The 18,885-nt window shown below is 27.5% G+C and overlaps 1 protein-coding gene and 2 long non-coding RNA genes across 3 annotated transcripts; all 3 read right to left on the reverse strand.

The window, feature by feature from the left end:
• Positions 1 to 3,426: 3,426 nt before the first annotated feature.
• On the reverse strand, positions 3,427 to 4,063 carry LOC114169672. The gene is made up of 3 exons (XR_003600979.1): positions 3,998 to 4,063; positions 3,760 to 3,845; positions 3,427 to 3,687 (listed from the first exon to the last, which is right to left on the reverse strand). It is a non-coding gene; the product is annotated as an uncharacterized LOC114169672 (long non-coding RNA).
• Positions 4,064 to 4,255: 192 nt separating this feature from the next.
• On the reverse strand, positions 4,256 to 5,249 carry LOC114169007. The gene is made up of 3 exons (XR_003600810.1): positions 4,677 to 5,249; positions 4,483 to 4,525; positions 4,256 to 4,386 (listed from the first exon to the last, which is right to left on the reverse strand). It is a non-coding gene; the product is annotated as an uncharacterized LOC114169007 (long non-coding RNA).
• Positions 5,250 to 16,331: 11,082 nt separating this feature from the next.
• On the reverse strand, positions 16,332 to 18,526 carry LOC114168676 (pentatricopeptide repeat-containing protein At5g13770, chloroplastic). The gene has a single exon (XM_028053579.1). It carries the CDS (start codon positions 18,453 to 18,455, stop codon positions 16,629 to 16,631), a length of 1,827 nt encoding a protein of 608 aa, XP_027909380.1. The 5' UTR covers positions 18,456 to 18,526; the 3' UTR covers positions 16,332 to 16,628.
• Between the last annotated feature and the right edge of the window lie 359 nt (positions 18,527 to 18,885).

Genomic DNA, 18,885 nt, shown 5'->3' on the forward strand with positions numbered 1-18,885 from the left:
GGGTCATTTTGACTTCCTTTTTATAAAAATATGTCAGTTTACTAATTAATTATATGACATGGTCAGTTTACAAATGATTTGATTTTTTTTATTTAATTTTAACTTTTATATATTTTCTAAAGTTTTATATACTTTTTTTTAAAAATAAATTTTTAATAAATTGATTAAAAGTATTTTAAATAAAATTTTATTAAAATTTTGATATTTTAAAACTTAATATGTTAAATTTTATTATAAAATTTACAATAATAAAATTTTGGTTAAAAATATTTTAAATAAAATTTTATTAAAATTTTGATATTTTAAAACTTAATAATTTTAATTTTAGTATTACATTTTATTATAAAATTTACAATAATAAGATTTGATTAAAAATATTTTAAATAAATTTTTATTAAAATTTTTATATTTTAAAACTTAATATTTTAAATTTTATTATTACATTTTATTATAGCAAGTATTTATGAATGTTCACCATTAAAAGTTAGTTTTTATAATTATTAATAAATATGTATTTATTATATTTAAAAATAAGATTTTACAACCTTTTTGTGATTAAAATAACATGACATTATCATAATTAAAAAGTAATTTAATATTACAACAAATTCTGTTAATAAAATAATAAAGTGTAATAAAAGATTTTAATTTAGAGGAAATCCAAATGTAAAATTCATAAGTAAATAATAATAATAAAAAAAATAATAATTGATTAAAATATAATTATTAATTTAAATAATAATATTAAATAAAACTAATATTTTTAGCATTAATGATAGCAATAATTAATTAAAATATAAAATAATTGATTAATTAACAATAGTAATAATTACAATATTAATATTAATGATTGAAAAATAATTAAAGAAATAAATTAAAATATAATATAATAGGTTATAATTATAATAACAATATCAATAGTAATAATAACATTAACATTTAAAAATTATTTGATAGAATTATAGTTATGATAATAGTAACAGTAATTATGTTAATAATAATTAAGACAGATGGTGTGAAATATTTAATATTTTTATCCAAAATCAAATATATGATTTTTTTTAATAACTATAAATATAAGAACTTACATTTCTTTTAAACAATTTAAATTTAGAGAGTCCAATTTAAATTAGAAATTCAATAAAAATATTGTATACTTGAAGACTAAATTATGATATGTAACAAGGTTTCAATTTTGAATTCAGTTATGTAAAATTCAAATTCTAACCATGGAGAATATAGACAGCTAATTCAATAATTAAATCCACATTAGGTGATGGTGGAAGATGAGAATAAATATGGCAAATTGAGAGGTTTTGAAACGTTTATAAAGAGATTAAATTAAAAAAATTAAATTACTATTAATTATAAATTATAATACATTAAATCAATTAGGTTGTAGAAATATGTAAAGTACATTGTATCTAGATGGATGTGGTAGATGTGTAGATAACACTATAATGTTTGGAGGTGAATTGAGTGTCACAAAACATCATTTGTAATGTTGATATTTAAAGTTTTAATAATTATTAATGCAAATGTCTTGGAATAGGTAAACTAATCCTTGAAAAAGTGAGAAGTGTTTGATTTGCAGATATTGGTATAACTATTATTCATATTCAGAAAAATTCTTGATATTCTTTCCAACACCAATTTATTTGGTGGGAACATGCAAAGTAAAAAGTTATTCATAATTAGTGTTTTCAGACTTTGGGTTGAAATGCACATAGATATATGGCATTGCACCGAGACACAAAAAATAATTACTTTCTTAATATGCCATAATTAATGAGAAAGATGTCTTGGAAGAGAGAAAACTTTCTTAAATTTTGAGAACCATGTGTTATCAGTGCATGAAGTCCAATAAACATTAGTTCTTTAATAAGTAATTATGGATACTTGGAGTAACGTTGGGAAAATGAAAAGTTAATTTTGATTGTTGCTAATATTAATTGCTTCCTTGGAAAATGAAAAAGCTTCTTGAAGAAACCTACATTAAACTTTAAAAAAAAAATTCTTATGTTAGGTTGGTATTTCATGTAATACATTTTTTATGTGAGTGATAATATTTTATATAATAAAGATAACTAAACTTAAATTTTAAAGTTCCTTATTTATTATCCAAATTACAAATTATAAAAAAATTTAATAGATAATGTGAATAACTTTAGATAATGTGAAGAAAATGAAATAATGTGTAGAAAATGGAATTAATATAGTAATATTAACATTACTAAAGTAAAAATAACACTTAAAAGTGACATAGTACTTAAACACATAGAACTTTAATATTTTCATTATATCTAACATCATCACACTCAAATTCAATATGAAAATCTTCTTCTAAGTCATTAGAAGTATAAACCTTCTTTCACATGCTTCCTAGCTTACATAAAAGATAGACAAAGTGTATACAAATGAAACGTTTTAACCTATTAGAGAAGTCATTAGCATACACTTTTAAATACATTTTTTTTAATTTAGATCTAAACCCGAACAATTTATATTATCATGTTTTTGCAAAAACTGCAAAGATAAAAAGAAAATATGTTATAAAAATAAATTTATAAATATTTAAATTTATTTGATATGAAATGTTAATCATTTCTGGCTTAGGTGTGACATTAATTACCTACAAAAGGTGTTGGAAGATGAAAAAAAATTATTGAGCAATGTAAATTATCATATACATTGTAATACAAAACAATTTATCATTGCTACAAATTAAATTTCTTCATTAATTTTCAAATTATATTTAAAAAATTTTGAAATGCAAAAAAAGTGTGTTGTAATTGATATGACGGTTTTATGTGACATTAATTACATAAGTTAAATTACAAATATTATTAAGTGCTATTTCAAAAGTAATTACTTTTCAAATTTTAAATAGAAAGAGATTCCATGAGTTGAAATTAGAAAAGATTTCATAATACAAAGAGATTTTGCAAATGTTTCTTGAGAGTGTGAAATGTCAGCTTATCTTGGAATACGTTTACATTAAATGTAATTGTAATCTTGGAATATGAAAAGCATTAATGATGGTAAAACATTTAATTTCTAATATTTTTTTAATTTAATTTAATTCAATTTATTTAATTTGTAATATTTATTCAATTTAAATTAATTTATTTAATTTGTAATAATTAATTTTATCCATTAATTTCATACATAGATTTTTATTTCATATTATTAAAGAATATATTGTGATACAAAAAAATCATATTAACATGATATCTTTAAAAGTTGAACAATATTTTAAAAAGTTCTTATTATTTATTTTTGTCCATTACTTTCATTAAAGTTCTTAACAATTTAACTAATGACTCTTCTGAAAGTACATAAAATATAAAATAACAAAAAAATGACAGGTTACTTAATATTTTTGAGAAGATAGTAAACTACAAATATTAAAGATATGGTAGATTATAAAGAACTTTTACATGCATGCTTGTTTTTTCACTCTCAACTTCAAAAATAACATAACCCTTCTCCTTTAGTGAGTGAAAGGCACAAAACTTTTTCCAGCCATGACCTATCTTCACAGACGTTGTTATCACAAAATTGCATTGGACTTGGTCTAGTGGTCCATGGAACACAATAGTTGAAAGTCCACTGTTGCGAAAATACCTCACTAAATTTTTTTTTTCGCGAAACAACCAACCTGTATTCTTCAAACAAATCATTCATCTAAAAAAAAGGAATTATATTTAGTAGAAGAAGACAAGATTCGATAGAAGTTGAAAGATAAACAGCTTGTACCTTTCTGGTGTTCTTCAAAGATCCTACCTTTGTATGGAAGACGAAAAAATTGTACCTTTGTTGTCTTCTTCGAGCAATTCATTGATCTGAAAGAAAACCTTCATTACTATAATGTTCTATATGCAAAAAAAAATTCTACAGACGAAGAAAACATTCATTCATTAAAGAGAAAATACATAAGAAAGTACATAAAAATGGTAGAAGTAGAAAAGATCCGAGAGAAGAAAAAAGGTTGTACCTTTGTTGTCTTCTTCAAACATGTCATCCATCTCGAATAAAAACTTCATTCATCACAGCAAAAAAAGACATGCAGAAGTACTTAAATATGGTAGAAGTAGAAAACATCAAAGAAAAGACGAAAAAATTGTATCTTTGATGTCTCAAACAGATGAATGATCTACCAGATTTAAAAATATGTTGAGGAATTTAAAATTTAAATCAAAACTGAAGAATAAAACTTAAAAAAAATAAAATAAAAAATTAGATCTTAGAGAAGAAGAGAATATCAGCCAAAGTATAAAACTTACCAAAGTATAAAACTTACGTACCTTTATTGTCGTCGTCAAATAGTTAAAGGTTGAAAGATTCAACCTTTACTATGTTCTTCAAATATTTGATTTGATCCACCTTGCAAAAAATATACATTCATCAGTTTAAAAAATAAAAAATCATTCAAATCTTACAGAAGAACAAAGGATTCAGCACGGTATAAAACTTGTGTACCTTTATTGTCGTAGTCAAAGAGTGAAAGGTTCAAAGATTCAACCTTTATTGTGTTTTCCAAATATTTGATTCACCGGACAAAAATAAGTAGATCTTAGATAAAAATATCCATGAGAAACAAAAATAAAAATAATAGAAAACAAAGTAGGTCTGAGAAGATGGTAGAAGAACGAAAAAAACAGAATTCTTGTTACCTTTTTTGTATTCGTCAAGTTGCTCAAGGTTCTCAGAGAAAAACATCAACCAAAATAAAGGTAGATCTAAGAAGAAAAAATCCATTGAACAATATACATGGAAAAGAAAATCTGAGAGCAAAGAAACCATTCAAAGAGAAATAGATCTGAGAGAAAAAAGTCGAAGATGGTAGAAGAACGAAAAAAAAACAGAATTCTTGTTACCTTTTTTGTATTCGTCAAGTTGCTCAAGGTTCTCATAGCAAAACATCAACCAAAATAAAGGTAGATCTGAGAAAAACAATCCATCGAACAGTATACATGGAAAAGAAAATCTGAGAGCAACGAAACCATTCAAAAGAGAAATAGATCTGAGAGAAAAACCCAAATCTAACACATCTCGTACCAAAAGAAAAGTAGATCTGAGAACATGGTAGAAGAACAATAAAATGAGAAGTGGTTACCTTATTTTAAGTCTCGTGAAGGTGCTCAAGAATATCAGAGGAAAAAATCAACCAAAACAAAAGTAGATTTGAGAATAACAAATCCATACAACAGTAGATCTTAGACAAAAACCTCGATCCAACACATTTGGTCAACAAAGAAAAGTAGATCTGAAAAATTCACCCAACCAAAATATGTAGATCTCAGAGAAAAATAACACTTGAAAATCATCAAGAACAAAGAAAGAACCCAGAAAATGTCTGATGTTTCTTTAAGACTCTTGCATGTCTTCGACCTCTTCATTTCAAGCATTTAAACAAAAAAAAAGTTAGCATCAACACAAAAATCACATAGATAAAAGAAAATATAAGAAGAAGATGAACTCTTTGCTTGAGAAGAAGATGAACTCTTTGCCATGATGTTATCTGTGAGTGAGAAGAATATGAAGTTTATCTGGAAACCATGATGTTGCGTGCGACTGAGAAAGAGAGAGAAGAAGATGAAGAGGTTTGAATATGTGTGAGTTAGAAAGAGAGAGAAGAAACTGTGGTTTGAATGTGTGTGAGTGAGAAAGAGAGAGAAGAAGCTGAAGAGGTTTGAATGTGAGAAAGAGAAAGAAGAAGCTAAAGAGGTTTGAAAGAGGCTGAGAAAGAGGAATTGTGTATGGGACACGTTAGGTCAGAAAAAAATAGTGAGAGTGTTTGATTTTTGATTTAAATTTTAATGTTCAAAATTCTGAGAGATTGACACGTATCCATTGTTTCCTCTTGTAGAAATTTTTTTTTTAATGGAAGTGATTCAGAAATATTAAAAAATTAAAGAACTTGCCATTTGTTAGTTTAGAATTGTATATAGTATTAGATGTATCGTTTTGAACTGTTGTATGATTAAATGTGTTTGGGGTTCTCATGTTAGATAATTTTGGGTTTGTCGTTGATGTGCTCAACCTTTCTCTTTCCCTTTATTTTTATCTTGATAAATAAAAAGGTTTCTTTCGTAGGCTTTAATTCTCTCTAAACAAAAAAATAAATAAATAAATAAAATAAAAAATAAAAATATTATATTATTTCTTTGATATAAGTATTGCATATCATGTCAAGTTTCGAACTTGCTTGGTAATCAAAAATTCTTCGTAGGCTTTTAATTCTTTTTTGTTCTTAAAAGGAAATTAATAACAATAAAAAATAAAAATATAAAATTATTTTTAATATCATGTCAAATCTCGGATTTGCTTGATAACTAAATCTTTTATCATGTAGAATCTCGAGTTCTCTTGATATTAATAATATATATATATATATATATATATCTAAAATTAAAAAAAATAATAATAATATGAAACAACAAATATTTGTACAAAGAACTATGTTATCCCTAATTTTCCAAATGAAAATACGTAGGAGCGAGGTACAATCCTCGTCGGGCCCAAAAAATAAAAAAAATAATTTTGTTTTAATCTTTAATATTTTTGTATGTGTTTTTTTATTTTGTTTGATTTTTTGGGGAATAAAAAATATTTTAAGCATCAAATTCTACTTTGCACACTTAATTAAAGAGAGAACAGTCTTAAGACAGGCGTTGTGGGTGCTAATACCTTCCCCACACGTAACCGACTCCCGAATCCAAATTTGGTTTCGAAGATCATTCTTTTTTAAGGTTTTTCTATAGTTTTTCATAATAAATTATGGTGGCGACTCCTCTGTACCTTTTTAATTTATTTGGGTCATCCCGCCCCGATCTCGGTTGCGACAGAACTAACCAAATTTTTCTAAGGGCAGACCTTTTACATTTGATCCAAAAGCGAATCTAGAATTCCATTGTACATTTAGTTTTTCTCTCTAGAGTCTCTCTCTTCCATTTCTATTGTAAAATCTTAAGTTAGAGGAGACATGAGGAAGATGCAACTTCTCCTAGGATCATTTGTCAGAATCATCATGAGTTGTTGAACTTTCAATTGATGAGATTGGATGTGGCTCTTCTGAACTTATGAATGGTACTATTTTACTGTTTTATTCAACTTCGTTCATGTTTAAGTGATTCAGTTTGTGTTTCAAGTGTGATGAATTGATCAATCATCCATTGCATATATAACTTGAGTTAGGCGAAAGCTAGCTTATCTTACAGATCCAATTGAGTCATCTAAGGCTATTATGAGGCAAAGATGTCCATATATGACTTAGTTAGAGTAAAGAGTCTTAATCAATAATGCAAAGTGTTCCTTCGTCAAGATTAAGACATCACACTGAGTTTGAATGTCTTTACATCTTGGTGATCGAGGCATAGGCCAAGGATTACATTAGTGTACTTCTAGGAACAATGAATGAATGTTGATAATTCAATGAAATGATAATCTTGCATAAGAATATGAGAGTGAAATCTAATCCCAACACACTTTATTTTATCTGTGTCACATTATTTTATCTTTATTTTAAGTTCTGGATCATTATCATTCTAAAAGCCAAACATTTCTATCTTTTACAAATATTAAATACATCACGAATTTTTGATAAGAAGTTGATCAAATTCCTGTGGATACAACACTTGGTACTATAGTCGAACCAGTACACATACTGGTATGATTGATCCCGAACTAGGCCATCATCACACACACATCAATGTTCCAACCCTAACGATCATATCTCAATGGACTTGGGATTGGAACACTCATCATTTGTGGGATGAAAACTTCTTAAGCCTTCGATTGGGGTGCTTGTTCCAATACACACTCAATAATATCATATCGCCTAGTAGTTGAGACCAATGGCAGTTTAAATACCCTTTCCCCCTTCAACTCTCTGAGACACTGTGTAAGGATAAAATCATTATGGAGTTCTAGGTTCCAAAGCGAATAATATCTCGGATGTGGTGATTAACCCTAATGATTAACCCTTAGCCCTCGATTGAGGGGCTTGTTCCAGTACACCCAATAGTCTCGCATCGCATAGGATTTGAGGCCAAGGGCAGTTTAAAGACCCTTCATACTTCAACCCTTTAAGATGTCTTTGAAGGACAAAACTGTGACGGAACTCCAAGTTCCAAGGCAAACAATACTTTTGATGTAGTGATTGATCCTAGCAATGTTATCTCAACAAACTTGAGGTTGAAATATTGACGCCTACCATGGGGACAAAACTTCCTTAGCCCTCAATTGGAGGTTTTATTACAATACATCTAATAATCTCACATCGCTTAGGAATCGAGGCCAATGAGAGTTCAATTACACCTTCCTCTTATAGGCAAAATCGTGACGAAACTCCAAATTCTAAAATAGATAATACCTCAATCATGATGATTGATCCTAGCACCGATGCTACCTTGATGCATCGCTTGTCCTACTTGAAAAATAAAACAAAATTATAACTTTTATATTTTCTTTATCATATCAAAATAATTTTTTTATCAGCATAATATTCAAAATAACTAATAATTTTTTAAACTCTTCTTTTAAATTAAATGCCTTTAAAATAATGTAAAAAGTTTTGTTTTTTCACATAACCAATTGTATTTTATTTTTAATTTAGCATGTACAAATTTAGCAACCCACTTTAATGGCTAAACTAATATAAATAAATAATATTACACAATGAACTTGTGAATAAAATTAATATAAAATTACTATTATATAATCAAGGGTTTTATATTTGACAAGATATGCAATTACATTTAAATACTCAAAACAAAAAAATTTCGTTGGATAAATAGTTAATTTTGTTAGAAAAATTATTACTCAATTAATACTAATAATAATACAAATATAAAACGATATAATAATAATTATTAAATCAATAGTAATACTAAAACATATATATAAATCAATGAATATTAATAAGAGATCAACAATTATAATAAAAATAATAAATAAAAATAAACAAGGAAAGGAATAGAAATATCCTGGGTTGAGGCACGCATAACGCTATCCTTAGAGAGAAAACGTCCCTACTACACAGGGCTAAACAAATACACACTCATATGTGTTTCAAATCATGTGTTTTTCTCCCAAGATACAACAACCTGTCAGATCGATCGAGTGCAGCGAAGGATCTCCGAACCTTATGAACACCACTGTCTTAAAGATAATATAAAGAATAAAGAATAACACTTTTAAGAAAAAGTCTAGTGTTTGTTGTCTCTGTTTGTTGTTGTGTCTTTCCCCATACACCTAGGTGGTATTTATAGGTAGAAAAGGGAGACAAAGAAGTAAATAGTAATAAGAATATAGTCGTTAGCCATAAAAAATATTAACCCATAAATTAAAGGTCTATAAAAACATGAGTAACAGTAGAATTTTTATTTTAATTATTTTACTTTTTTAAATTATATTAAAATATTTCTAACAATCCCCCACATAATTTAAAAAAAATAAAATAAAACAAAAAATATATTATCTTTTAAAACAAAATATTGTAGTTTAGTGTAAGGAACCTTCCGGGTCTGACCCTTACACCTAGTGCTTATAAACTTTCACTTGAGAAAATGCAGAGACTTGATTGTCTTGAACTACATCCCCTGTGGTCGAATTTTAGTAAATAACACATACAATATCGGTGTTCATTATAGGTTCTAATCAGTGGGTGCACGTTACGGTCTTGTGCATGTATCTTGTTTCATGAGTGTCACTTAGAGACTTGCCAATGTCTCACAATGGCGGCCCCACCATCACACTCACTAGGTAAACCCTCAAAGGGTGGTTTGTGACTCACACCCCTACAATAATTGTCATTGGGTTTATTAAAAGGTATTTTATAAAATAAGCATAATAATGCACATACCTCAACCATTGGGTTTATTAAGAGGTATTTTAGAAAATAAGCATAATAATGCACATTCCTCAACCTTATTATTGCCACAATTTATAGTACACCTCGCCATAGGAATGAGACATAAAATTTAATCAAATTATTTGGTGTACTTTAGTCAACAACAACTTCGTTGTTACCCATTGAACTCCATTCCATGGGATCATCATTCATGTGGAGATGGGTGTCCATTGTTGCAACTAATTTATAGGCTATAGTCTCATTCCCCTCAATGACTCAAATACTTGTTGTTGATGCATCAACTCTTTGATAAGCAGATCTGCAATATTTCTTTTTTACCTGACAAAGTCAAGAGAGATAACCATGAGTAATTAAGTTTCTAATACATTTGTCTCTCATTCTAATATGTCAATTTTTCATTGACATTTTTACTAGAAACTTTAAATATAACAATTTAATTGTCAGGATGCATTGGAAAAAGAAATAATTTATTCTTGCTTAGTAGACCATGACAACAACTTTTTAACATATTTTCATGATAGGACACCTTCATCCAAGGTTAAAATATAACCATAACTAATAGGTGATTTTGTGTCACCAAAATCAATATCCAATCTACATTAAAAATATCATTCAATAATCTCAAGAAATTGGACATATTGCCATAATATAAGAAACACAAATAATATTACACTAGATGGCAAAATAGTTCTGGAGGTATCACAAACAAATTATTCAATGAGCAGGAATATCATTTATCCATAATTTTATTTATTGTTACCAATAAGAGTAGAACAATTATACACATAAACTTTTAGGCTTAGTTGAAATTGATTTAATTATAACTATATCAAACACATTAGTTCATAAAATGTGCTTTCAGTATTGAGCTCTATATTATTTTTAATTTTAGAAATGAATACAAATAAGTAATAAAAAAAGAAATAATAATAATTTTTCTCTCTAAGAATGTTAGAAAAATGATTACTCAAATAATACTAATAATAATACAAATATAAAATGATATAATAATAATTATTAAATCAATAGTAATACTAAAACATATATATAAATCAATGAATATTAATAAGAGATCAACAATTATAATAACAATAATAAATAAAAATAAACAAGGAAAGGAATAGAAATATCCTGGGTTGAGGCACGCATAGCGCTATCCTTAGAGAGAAAACGCCCCTACTGCACAGGGCTAAACAAATACACACTCATATGTGTTTCAAATCATATGCGTTTCTCTCCCAAGATACAACAACCCGTCAGATCGATCGAGTGCAGCGAAGGATCTCCGAACCTTATGAACACCACTGTCTTAAAGATAATATAGAGAATAAAGAATAAAACTTTTAAGAAAAACTTAGTGTTTGTTGTCTCTGTTTGTTGTTGTGTCTTTCCCCATACACCTAGGTGGTATTTATAAGTAGAAAAGGGAGACAAAGAAGTAAATAGTAATAAGAATATAACCGTTAGCCATAAAAAACATTAACCCATAAATTAAAGGTCTATAAAAACATGAGTAACAATAGAATTTTTATTTTAGTTATTTTATTTTTTCAAATTATATTAAAATATTTCTAACAAATTTAACGTATTTTTAATATAATAATAATAAATTACAATTTAAAAAAACAACTTTAATTTTATTAATTAGTTTTGTTTGAAGTATGTTATTGGTTAATATAATTAAACATATATTTAATTTTTAGTAATCTTTATATATGTTTATTAAAAGAAGAATTAATATTAATATACAATTAATATTTTAAAAATTTTAAATTTATAAAATTAAAAAATAAAAGTAAGAAGCTCATTTTAAGATTAATTATATTTTATTTTTAATAAACACACGAGACAAGGCTAAGATGTTTAATTGTCTCGCTCATTAATAAAGTTCAAATGAAATTAATAAAATTGCACAAATTTTATTTATTCAATAAAATTTGTATAATTATATTCTTTTATATCATTTAGATTTACCAATCATTTTACTAATTGGCTTTTCAAACACTTCTAATCAAACAAGATAGTTTATAATTTATTAATTAGAAACCCAAGGTTATTAACTAACTTATTAATTGAAAACTAACTTTATAGTCATTAGCTAACTTATTAACTACTTTTGTTAAACCTGAGTCTTACTTCATCAAATCCAAATAAAATATTTCTATTTTATTTTTCAAAATGTTTCGGTTCCTTGTATTGTTTTTCTTAATATAATAATAAATGCAACTCGTAAATCTCCTACCAAAAGCATTGCCCCATGTTCATTAAGCTTCTGTGATATAATTCAAAAGGGTTGAAAATGGAACCCACAAATCCATCTCTTCTTAGACAACTACACTTCTGTGTTAGGTTTTCAGTTTAGGAGCTCAAATTCACCCAAATTTATTTTGTATTGAAAGTCACAAATGAATTTTGGCAGACTTTTGTTCTGTTTCATTAAACTGTAAATGTGAATTGTTTTCAAAACAAAACCATAAAATTTTTGGTTTAATGAGATTTTCAGTTATATTCAACCAAATTTAATTTTTCTAACCTCAATTCAAACTTATACCATTACAAGAAAATCTTCAATTAGGAATAGAAAACAAACATTCAATTTAGATACCAATTTATAAAATTAAAGTTAATAGTTATTAAAATAATCACTATTATAAATAAAAAATTATAAATTGATATCTGATTAATTAGAGACCAATTTAAAAAGTAATTCATTTTGATAATCAAAACCTAAATAGCTAATTTTTAGTAACCAATTTCCTTTGATAGTCAAAACCATAATAGTTAATTTGAAAGACTAATCTAGTGACCAATTATAATTTTTTATTCATAATAGTAATTATTTTAATAACCAATAAATTTTAGTTTAGAAAATTTTATTTAAATCGATCATTATAGTTATTAATAATTATTGATCACTAAAATTAGTTAATATTTATAAGTTTTCTTACCTCATTGACATTTCTATGCTTTTTTTTCTTAACATTAATCTTTCCCTCTATTTTATTTTTGTGCTCCAATTCTTTTTGTTTTCAATTATTGCTCACTCTCTCCTTACAGGAAAATCAAAGTAACATCTAAATAATTATTTAAAAAAAAATATCACTTTTAACTTTGACTGATTTTTCCAATTTTTATCTATATTATGATTTTTTTTCTCTACTTTTATCTATTATGATTTATTTTTTTTCAATTGTTATCAAACTAACTGGTTGCATAGTCAAAATGGAACAAACATTATACCAGTTTACCAATTTTTCAGTTGATATAGTTGATTCGCCTCTTACAACATATATGCATAATTTTTTTATTGCTTTAATAAAACCAATTTATGCAAAAATAACGATTCCATTTTACATCGAAAATAAATTTGTCAAATGGATTGATCGACTTAAGTCAAATTTGTCATCTCATGACAAACTCCAATTAGAGATGGCAAATAAACCCGTGCCCGTGGGTATCACCCGAACCCGTCCCCGTTTTGACGGAGAATCCCCGCTTTGACTGGGTATGGGTATGGGTATGGGTAATACCCGAAATTTTCAACTGGGGATGGGGATGGGGATGGGGATATATATATACCCGCCCAAATACCCGTCCCCGCTTAAATTACTAAACTATTTATAATTTATTAAATAATCTAAAAAATATATATAAATAAATAATATATTTACACATAAAATATAATATAATATAATATAATATAATATAATATAGTATATATACATATAAATAAAATATACTTTTATATATATATATATATATATATATATATATATATATATTTACACATATACATGTAATGTAATATAATATAATATAATATAATATAATATAATATACATATAATATATACATAATAATATATATAATATATATAATATATACGTATAAAACAAATTAATCATTTAACTAGTGAGATCTTTTATAAACAAATTTATAACATTACAAATATATAAAAATTTAAAAGAAATATATATATATATATATATATAAAAGCATAAAATATCTACGCATATACATATAATATATATACATAATAATATAATATATATTATTATATTTATATTATTATATAATATAATATAATATATACTTAAAATAAATATATATCTATAAATATATATATATATATATATATATATATATATATATATATATATATATATATATAAACATAAGATATCCACACATATAATATATATACATAGTAATAATAATATAATATAATATATATAAATAATTATATATATATATATATAAACATAAGATATCCACACATATAATATATATATATACATAGTAATATAATATATAATATAATATAATATAATATAATATATATATATATATATATATATATATATATATATATATATATATATATATATATATATAACATATTTCTCATTCTCTTTGTTTTTTGTTATACACTTTGTTTACTCTCTCAATTGTCTGGTTTGTTTTTCAAGATTTAATTTTGAAGGTAATTTTTCTTCTTTTTATTACATAATTTTTACTCTCTGTACATGGTTATGTTCAAATAGGTGTTCCTCAATTTCATTCTATGAAATAATTTTTAGGTTACACATTTGATTATCTTTATTTATTTATTTATTTTCATGAAAATGTTTGACTCTTATTTTGTAGCTCTTGTTTTTGTTACTTTGGTTATACACTTTTTTACTCTCTTTTAATTGTTTGGCTTGTTCTTTAAGGTTTAAGCAGATCTTCAAGGTACTTTTCCTTTTATCATAATCTTAATTATACATTTTTTTTTCGTTATGTTATGTTCAAATGGATATTCTCAAATTTGGGTCACACATTTAATTATCTTTACTCCTTTATGATAATTTTATTTATTATTTATTTTTTGTTTCATGATAATGTTTAATTCTCAATTTTAAGTGCTCAATTGCATAAATCCTTAATTTAATTCAAGATCAAAAGATGAAGAATCTATGTTTAAATTTGAATTATTATTAATTTAATTTTGTTATTTGTGCTATTTCGTTTAAGTGGTATAATATAAATTTTTAATAGTATAAAAAATATTTGAAATATTTTTAAACTTGATTATTGGTTTTCCTTTTATATTTTGTTAAAAAAGAAATTAACCTTTTTACTTTGTTTGATTTTTTTTTGTTACGTATGTTAGTTTCTAGAGAAAATGAGCACAGGAGATCAAGATTTGCAGGTACCAAGTCCACCACAGTGTTCACAACAACCAACTCCCTTTCAAAGTTCCAATAATGACAGTCAATCTCCATTGAATCCATCTACGCAAACACCTTCAGAAGTTCATGATGAAATACATTCAACAACACAAGTAGAGCCTGAGAAAGGGAAATTGAAAAGTGTTGTGTGGGAACACTTTGAAAAGATAAAAGTTGATGGAAAATACAAAGCTAAATGTAACTATTGCAAGAAAAGAGTATGTTATTTTAATATTGAATATTTGACATCATGAAAATCAAAAAGAGTATGTTATTTTAATATTGAATATTTTGATAGTATCATGATTCCGTTGGTGTGATTTTTAAATTTTTTTTATAAAAAATATTTAATTGATATATGGAACAATAAAAAAATGGGTATGGGTATGGGTATAAGAAAATATCCGTTACCCGGTGGGGATGGGGATGGGTCAAAAGTTGTATACCCGTTGGGTTTGGGGATGGGGATGAATTTTTATTATGGGGATGGGGATGGGATCATGATACCCGTACCCGCCCCGCCCCGTTGCCATCCCTAACTCCAATTGAACAACTTAGTGTGAGCTTGGTTGTAAATTTGAGAACTTAATCCCAAATTTACTTTCTATCAAAAGCCATAAATATTATCTGACAAATTTTTGTTATGACAAATTTTGGTTATGTTTCATTGAATCCCAAATATAAATTAATTTCAAAACAAAAATCATAAAACTTTTTTATTAAATGTGATTTTTATTTAATTTAATCAAACTTAATTTTTCTAATCGCAATCCAAAAATACCCATTTTCCTAAAGTGATATTAATTTTATGAGAAAATATAAAATTAAATAGTATAAGTATGTTCATCTGAGAGATTTAGTGACTAAAGCAGTTTAGTCTGTTAAACTGAACTAAAGTGACTCAACCCTTTTTAGGATACCATATTAATCGTCTGATATAGATCAGATCAAAACTAATTTTAATAACTCTAATTGAAAATATCCACCATAATTAAAATGAAAACATGTTCTTGTTTTGTATCATGATCCACATAAACACATTTTTGGGAGGGTATTTTCATTATATAAAGAATATAAAGCCAGGATGCCAAAACAAGTGTGCCTACACCAATGGATGGAGAAATAGTATGGAAAAATATGTGTTCATGCTGTTTGATTCTTAAGAATTCAATTACGAATCTAACTCTCACATCGAAAAAAAAAAATAAAAACTTTAACGCAAGATTTATAAATCCGTGAAATTTGAGGATAAAATATAATTTCTGCTGAGTTGTGTTCATGTTTGGTTAAAAAAAAAAAAACTTTACAGCAACCTATATCCAGTTCCATCTTGTGTTATAGATCACAATTTGATTTTGCAAGGATACAACAGAAAAGGGCTAATAAATAATTGTACAAGCAAGAGACTATACATTGTGTATAAACATATATAGTAGAATATTTGGAGTAACAAAAGAAGCAATTAAGCATCACATTACTAACCGGTTTCACATATTTGTGCTTCAGATTTGGCCACTGTTTGAAAAATACAAAGAACACTATGCCACAAGAAAGCTCTCTTTCATCCATTTTGCCTGCAGTTGCAACCCAGCATCCTTAAAAGCATTCCAAGCAGACTGATACAGCCTCTGATCCAGTCTTGTCCCTTCTGTTTTCATGTCCTGCAACAGTTTCACCAGATCATCAACCTGACCAATTTTCGTGTACACACCAACCATTATACCCGCCATGGCCCTATCAATAAGCCCACCATTCATTCTGTACTCATCAAACACTTTCACACAACTTTCAAACTCTCCTGCTTTGTTATAAGCACTGATGATGGTAGTGTAAGTCACCTTATCTGGTGCCACCTTTCTTCTCTTCATCTCTCTCCACAGCTTCTCAAGCTGCTTCAAATCCTTCTCCCTCCCATGCATGTCTATCAAGGAGTTATAGATCCACACATTTGGTTTGCACCCTCTTTCTTTCATCTTAGCCATCAACCTAGTTGCACTTCCCACCTTCCCAGTTCTCCCATACATCACAATCATGCTTGAATAAGCATAAACACATTTGTCAAACCCCCTTTGCTCCATTTCCACAAACACCTCCTCTGCTTTGCTGCATTGCCCAAGACGCCAATATGCATTTATAACCGAAGCATAGGTCACTTGACCTGGTTCATAGCCCTTCGAAACTAGATCCTCAAAAACATTTACTGCTGCTGAAAACCCTCTTTTCTTGCTAAACCCATTCACAATAGTACATATTATACTATCAGAAACCTTCACATCTGCATCATCCATTGCCTTCAAAATCTCCAAAGTCTTCTCCAACAAACCTTCATCGATGTACATAAGCATAAGCCTTAGATACACCTCAGGGTCCTTTATCACTGTTTTGCTTTTAGCTTCTCTGAAAAGTTCCTCTGCCACATCAACCTTGCGCAAACTCGCAAAAGAGTAGATCAAGGTGGAGTAAATTGAGTGTTCAGAAATCCCCTTCCTAGTCATCTCTCTGAAGTAATCAAGTGCTTCAAAAGCCCTTCCAAATTTCCCCAGTGACTCGCATAGAATTCCATAAATTTGAGATAAATATCTGGCTGAAGTTCTTAACTTCCTACTTTTGAATTCGTGAAACAACTGAACCACTTTGTCACATTCATTAAGCTTAGAGTAAGCTTCCATAATGTGTAGATAACCTACAGAATCCAGAAGAATACCAGTGGATTTCATTCGTTCATAGAGCAAAACAGTATTCCTAAACATATGCAGCTTATTATAACTTCCCATGGCGGAACTACAAGCTAAGAAAGCAACCTTAGTATCAGAGTTAAAAGCATCGAGCAGAACATCAGCAATTCTGAATTTCCTACGCTTAATGCAAAATTTAATCAAGCTAGAGCAAGTAGCCCTATCAGGCAATACATGGTAAACCTTAAAGTCTTCTGAAACTGATAAAATCAAATCCCATTCCTTCAAACTCATCAAGTACCTGATCACATACCTCAGTGTTGATTTGTTAGGCCTAAACTCTGGCCTCTCTTTCAACCTTTGGTAGTAGTCAAACGCAAGTTCCCTTGTTTTTGGATCCTCAAACAACCCACATAAAAACTCGTTCAAGTTCTCAGCTTCTGGCTTGGAATATTGTTGAACACCAGCAAAGTTAACGTCAAAATGAATGATGGGAGTGTTGGAAGGTTCTTCTTCCAAAATGGGTGTGGGGGAAGCTGAGAAATTGACATGGAAGAAGCGTGGGTGAGAAGGTGAGACAGTGCACCAGGAAGGGAAGTGGCACGTGGGGATCACTGCATGCAGGTGCTGGGTTGCTCTGCAACAATTTGTGCAAGCAAGAGACCATTCTGCAGAACAGGAAATGGCCATGTTGGAAGAGATCGAACACTTTGGTTGAAGATTGTGGTTGAGTTATGAGTACCTTACATAGATGTTGTGGCATTATCTGAATAGATATATCTTCAAACATGTGGAGCAAGTTAGCCACAAAGTAAAAACGTGTGGTGTGGAACAACCGCAAATGTTTAATCTCGGATTTCATAATGCCACGTCAATCTTTCCTAGCCATACCCATGTTGCACTATTTTGTGCAGCAGAGAATGACATCAGTGTCTTTATGAATGGTCACTTATTTATTGATTTATATTTAATAAATTCTAAACATTAATAGAATATTTTGTTTTAAGAATGCAGAAAAAAAAAATACTAGTGGTAAGAGAATATTTTTTCCTTTAATGTTATCGTTTTCTCTTCATATGTATTAACAAATTAAATAATATTAACGGAACATGGGAACAGT

Source organism: Vigna unguiculata, chromosome 2, assembly GCF_004118075.2.
Source record: "Vigna unguiculata cultivar IT97K-499-35 chromosome 2, ASM411807v1, whole genome shotgun sequence".
NCBI lineage: Eukaryota > Viridiplantae > Streptophyta > Magnoliopsida > Fabales > Fabaceae > Vigna > Vigna unguiculata.

What these genes read in the sequence shown, in the direction of transcription:
- LOC114168676 (XM_028053579.1), bottom strand. Translation starts at nt 18,455, where the DNA reads ATGGCCATTTCCTGTTCTGCAGAATGGTCTCTTGCTTGCACAAATTGT.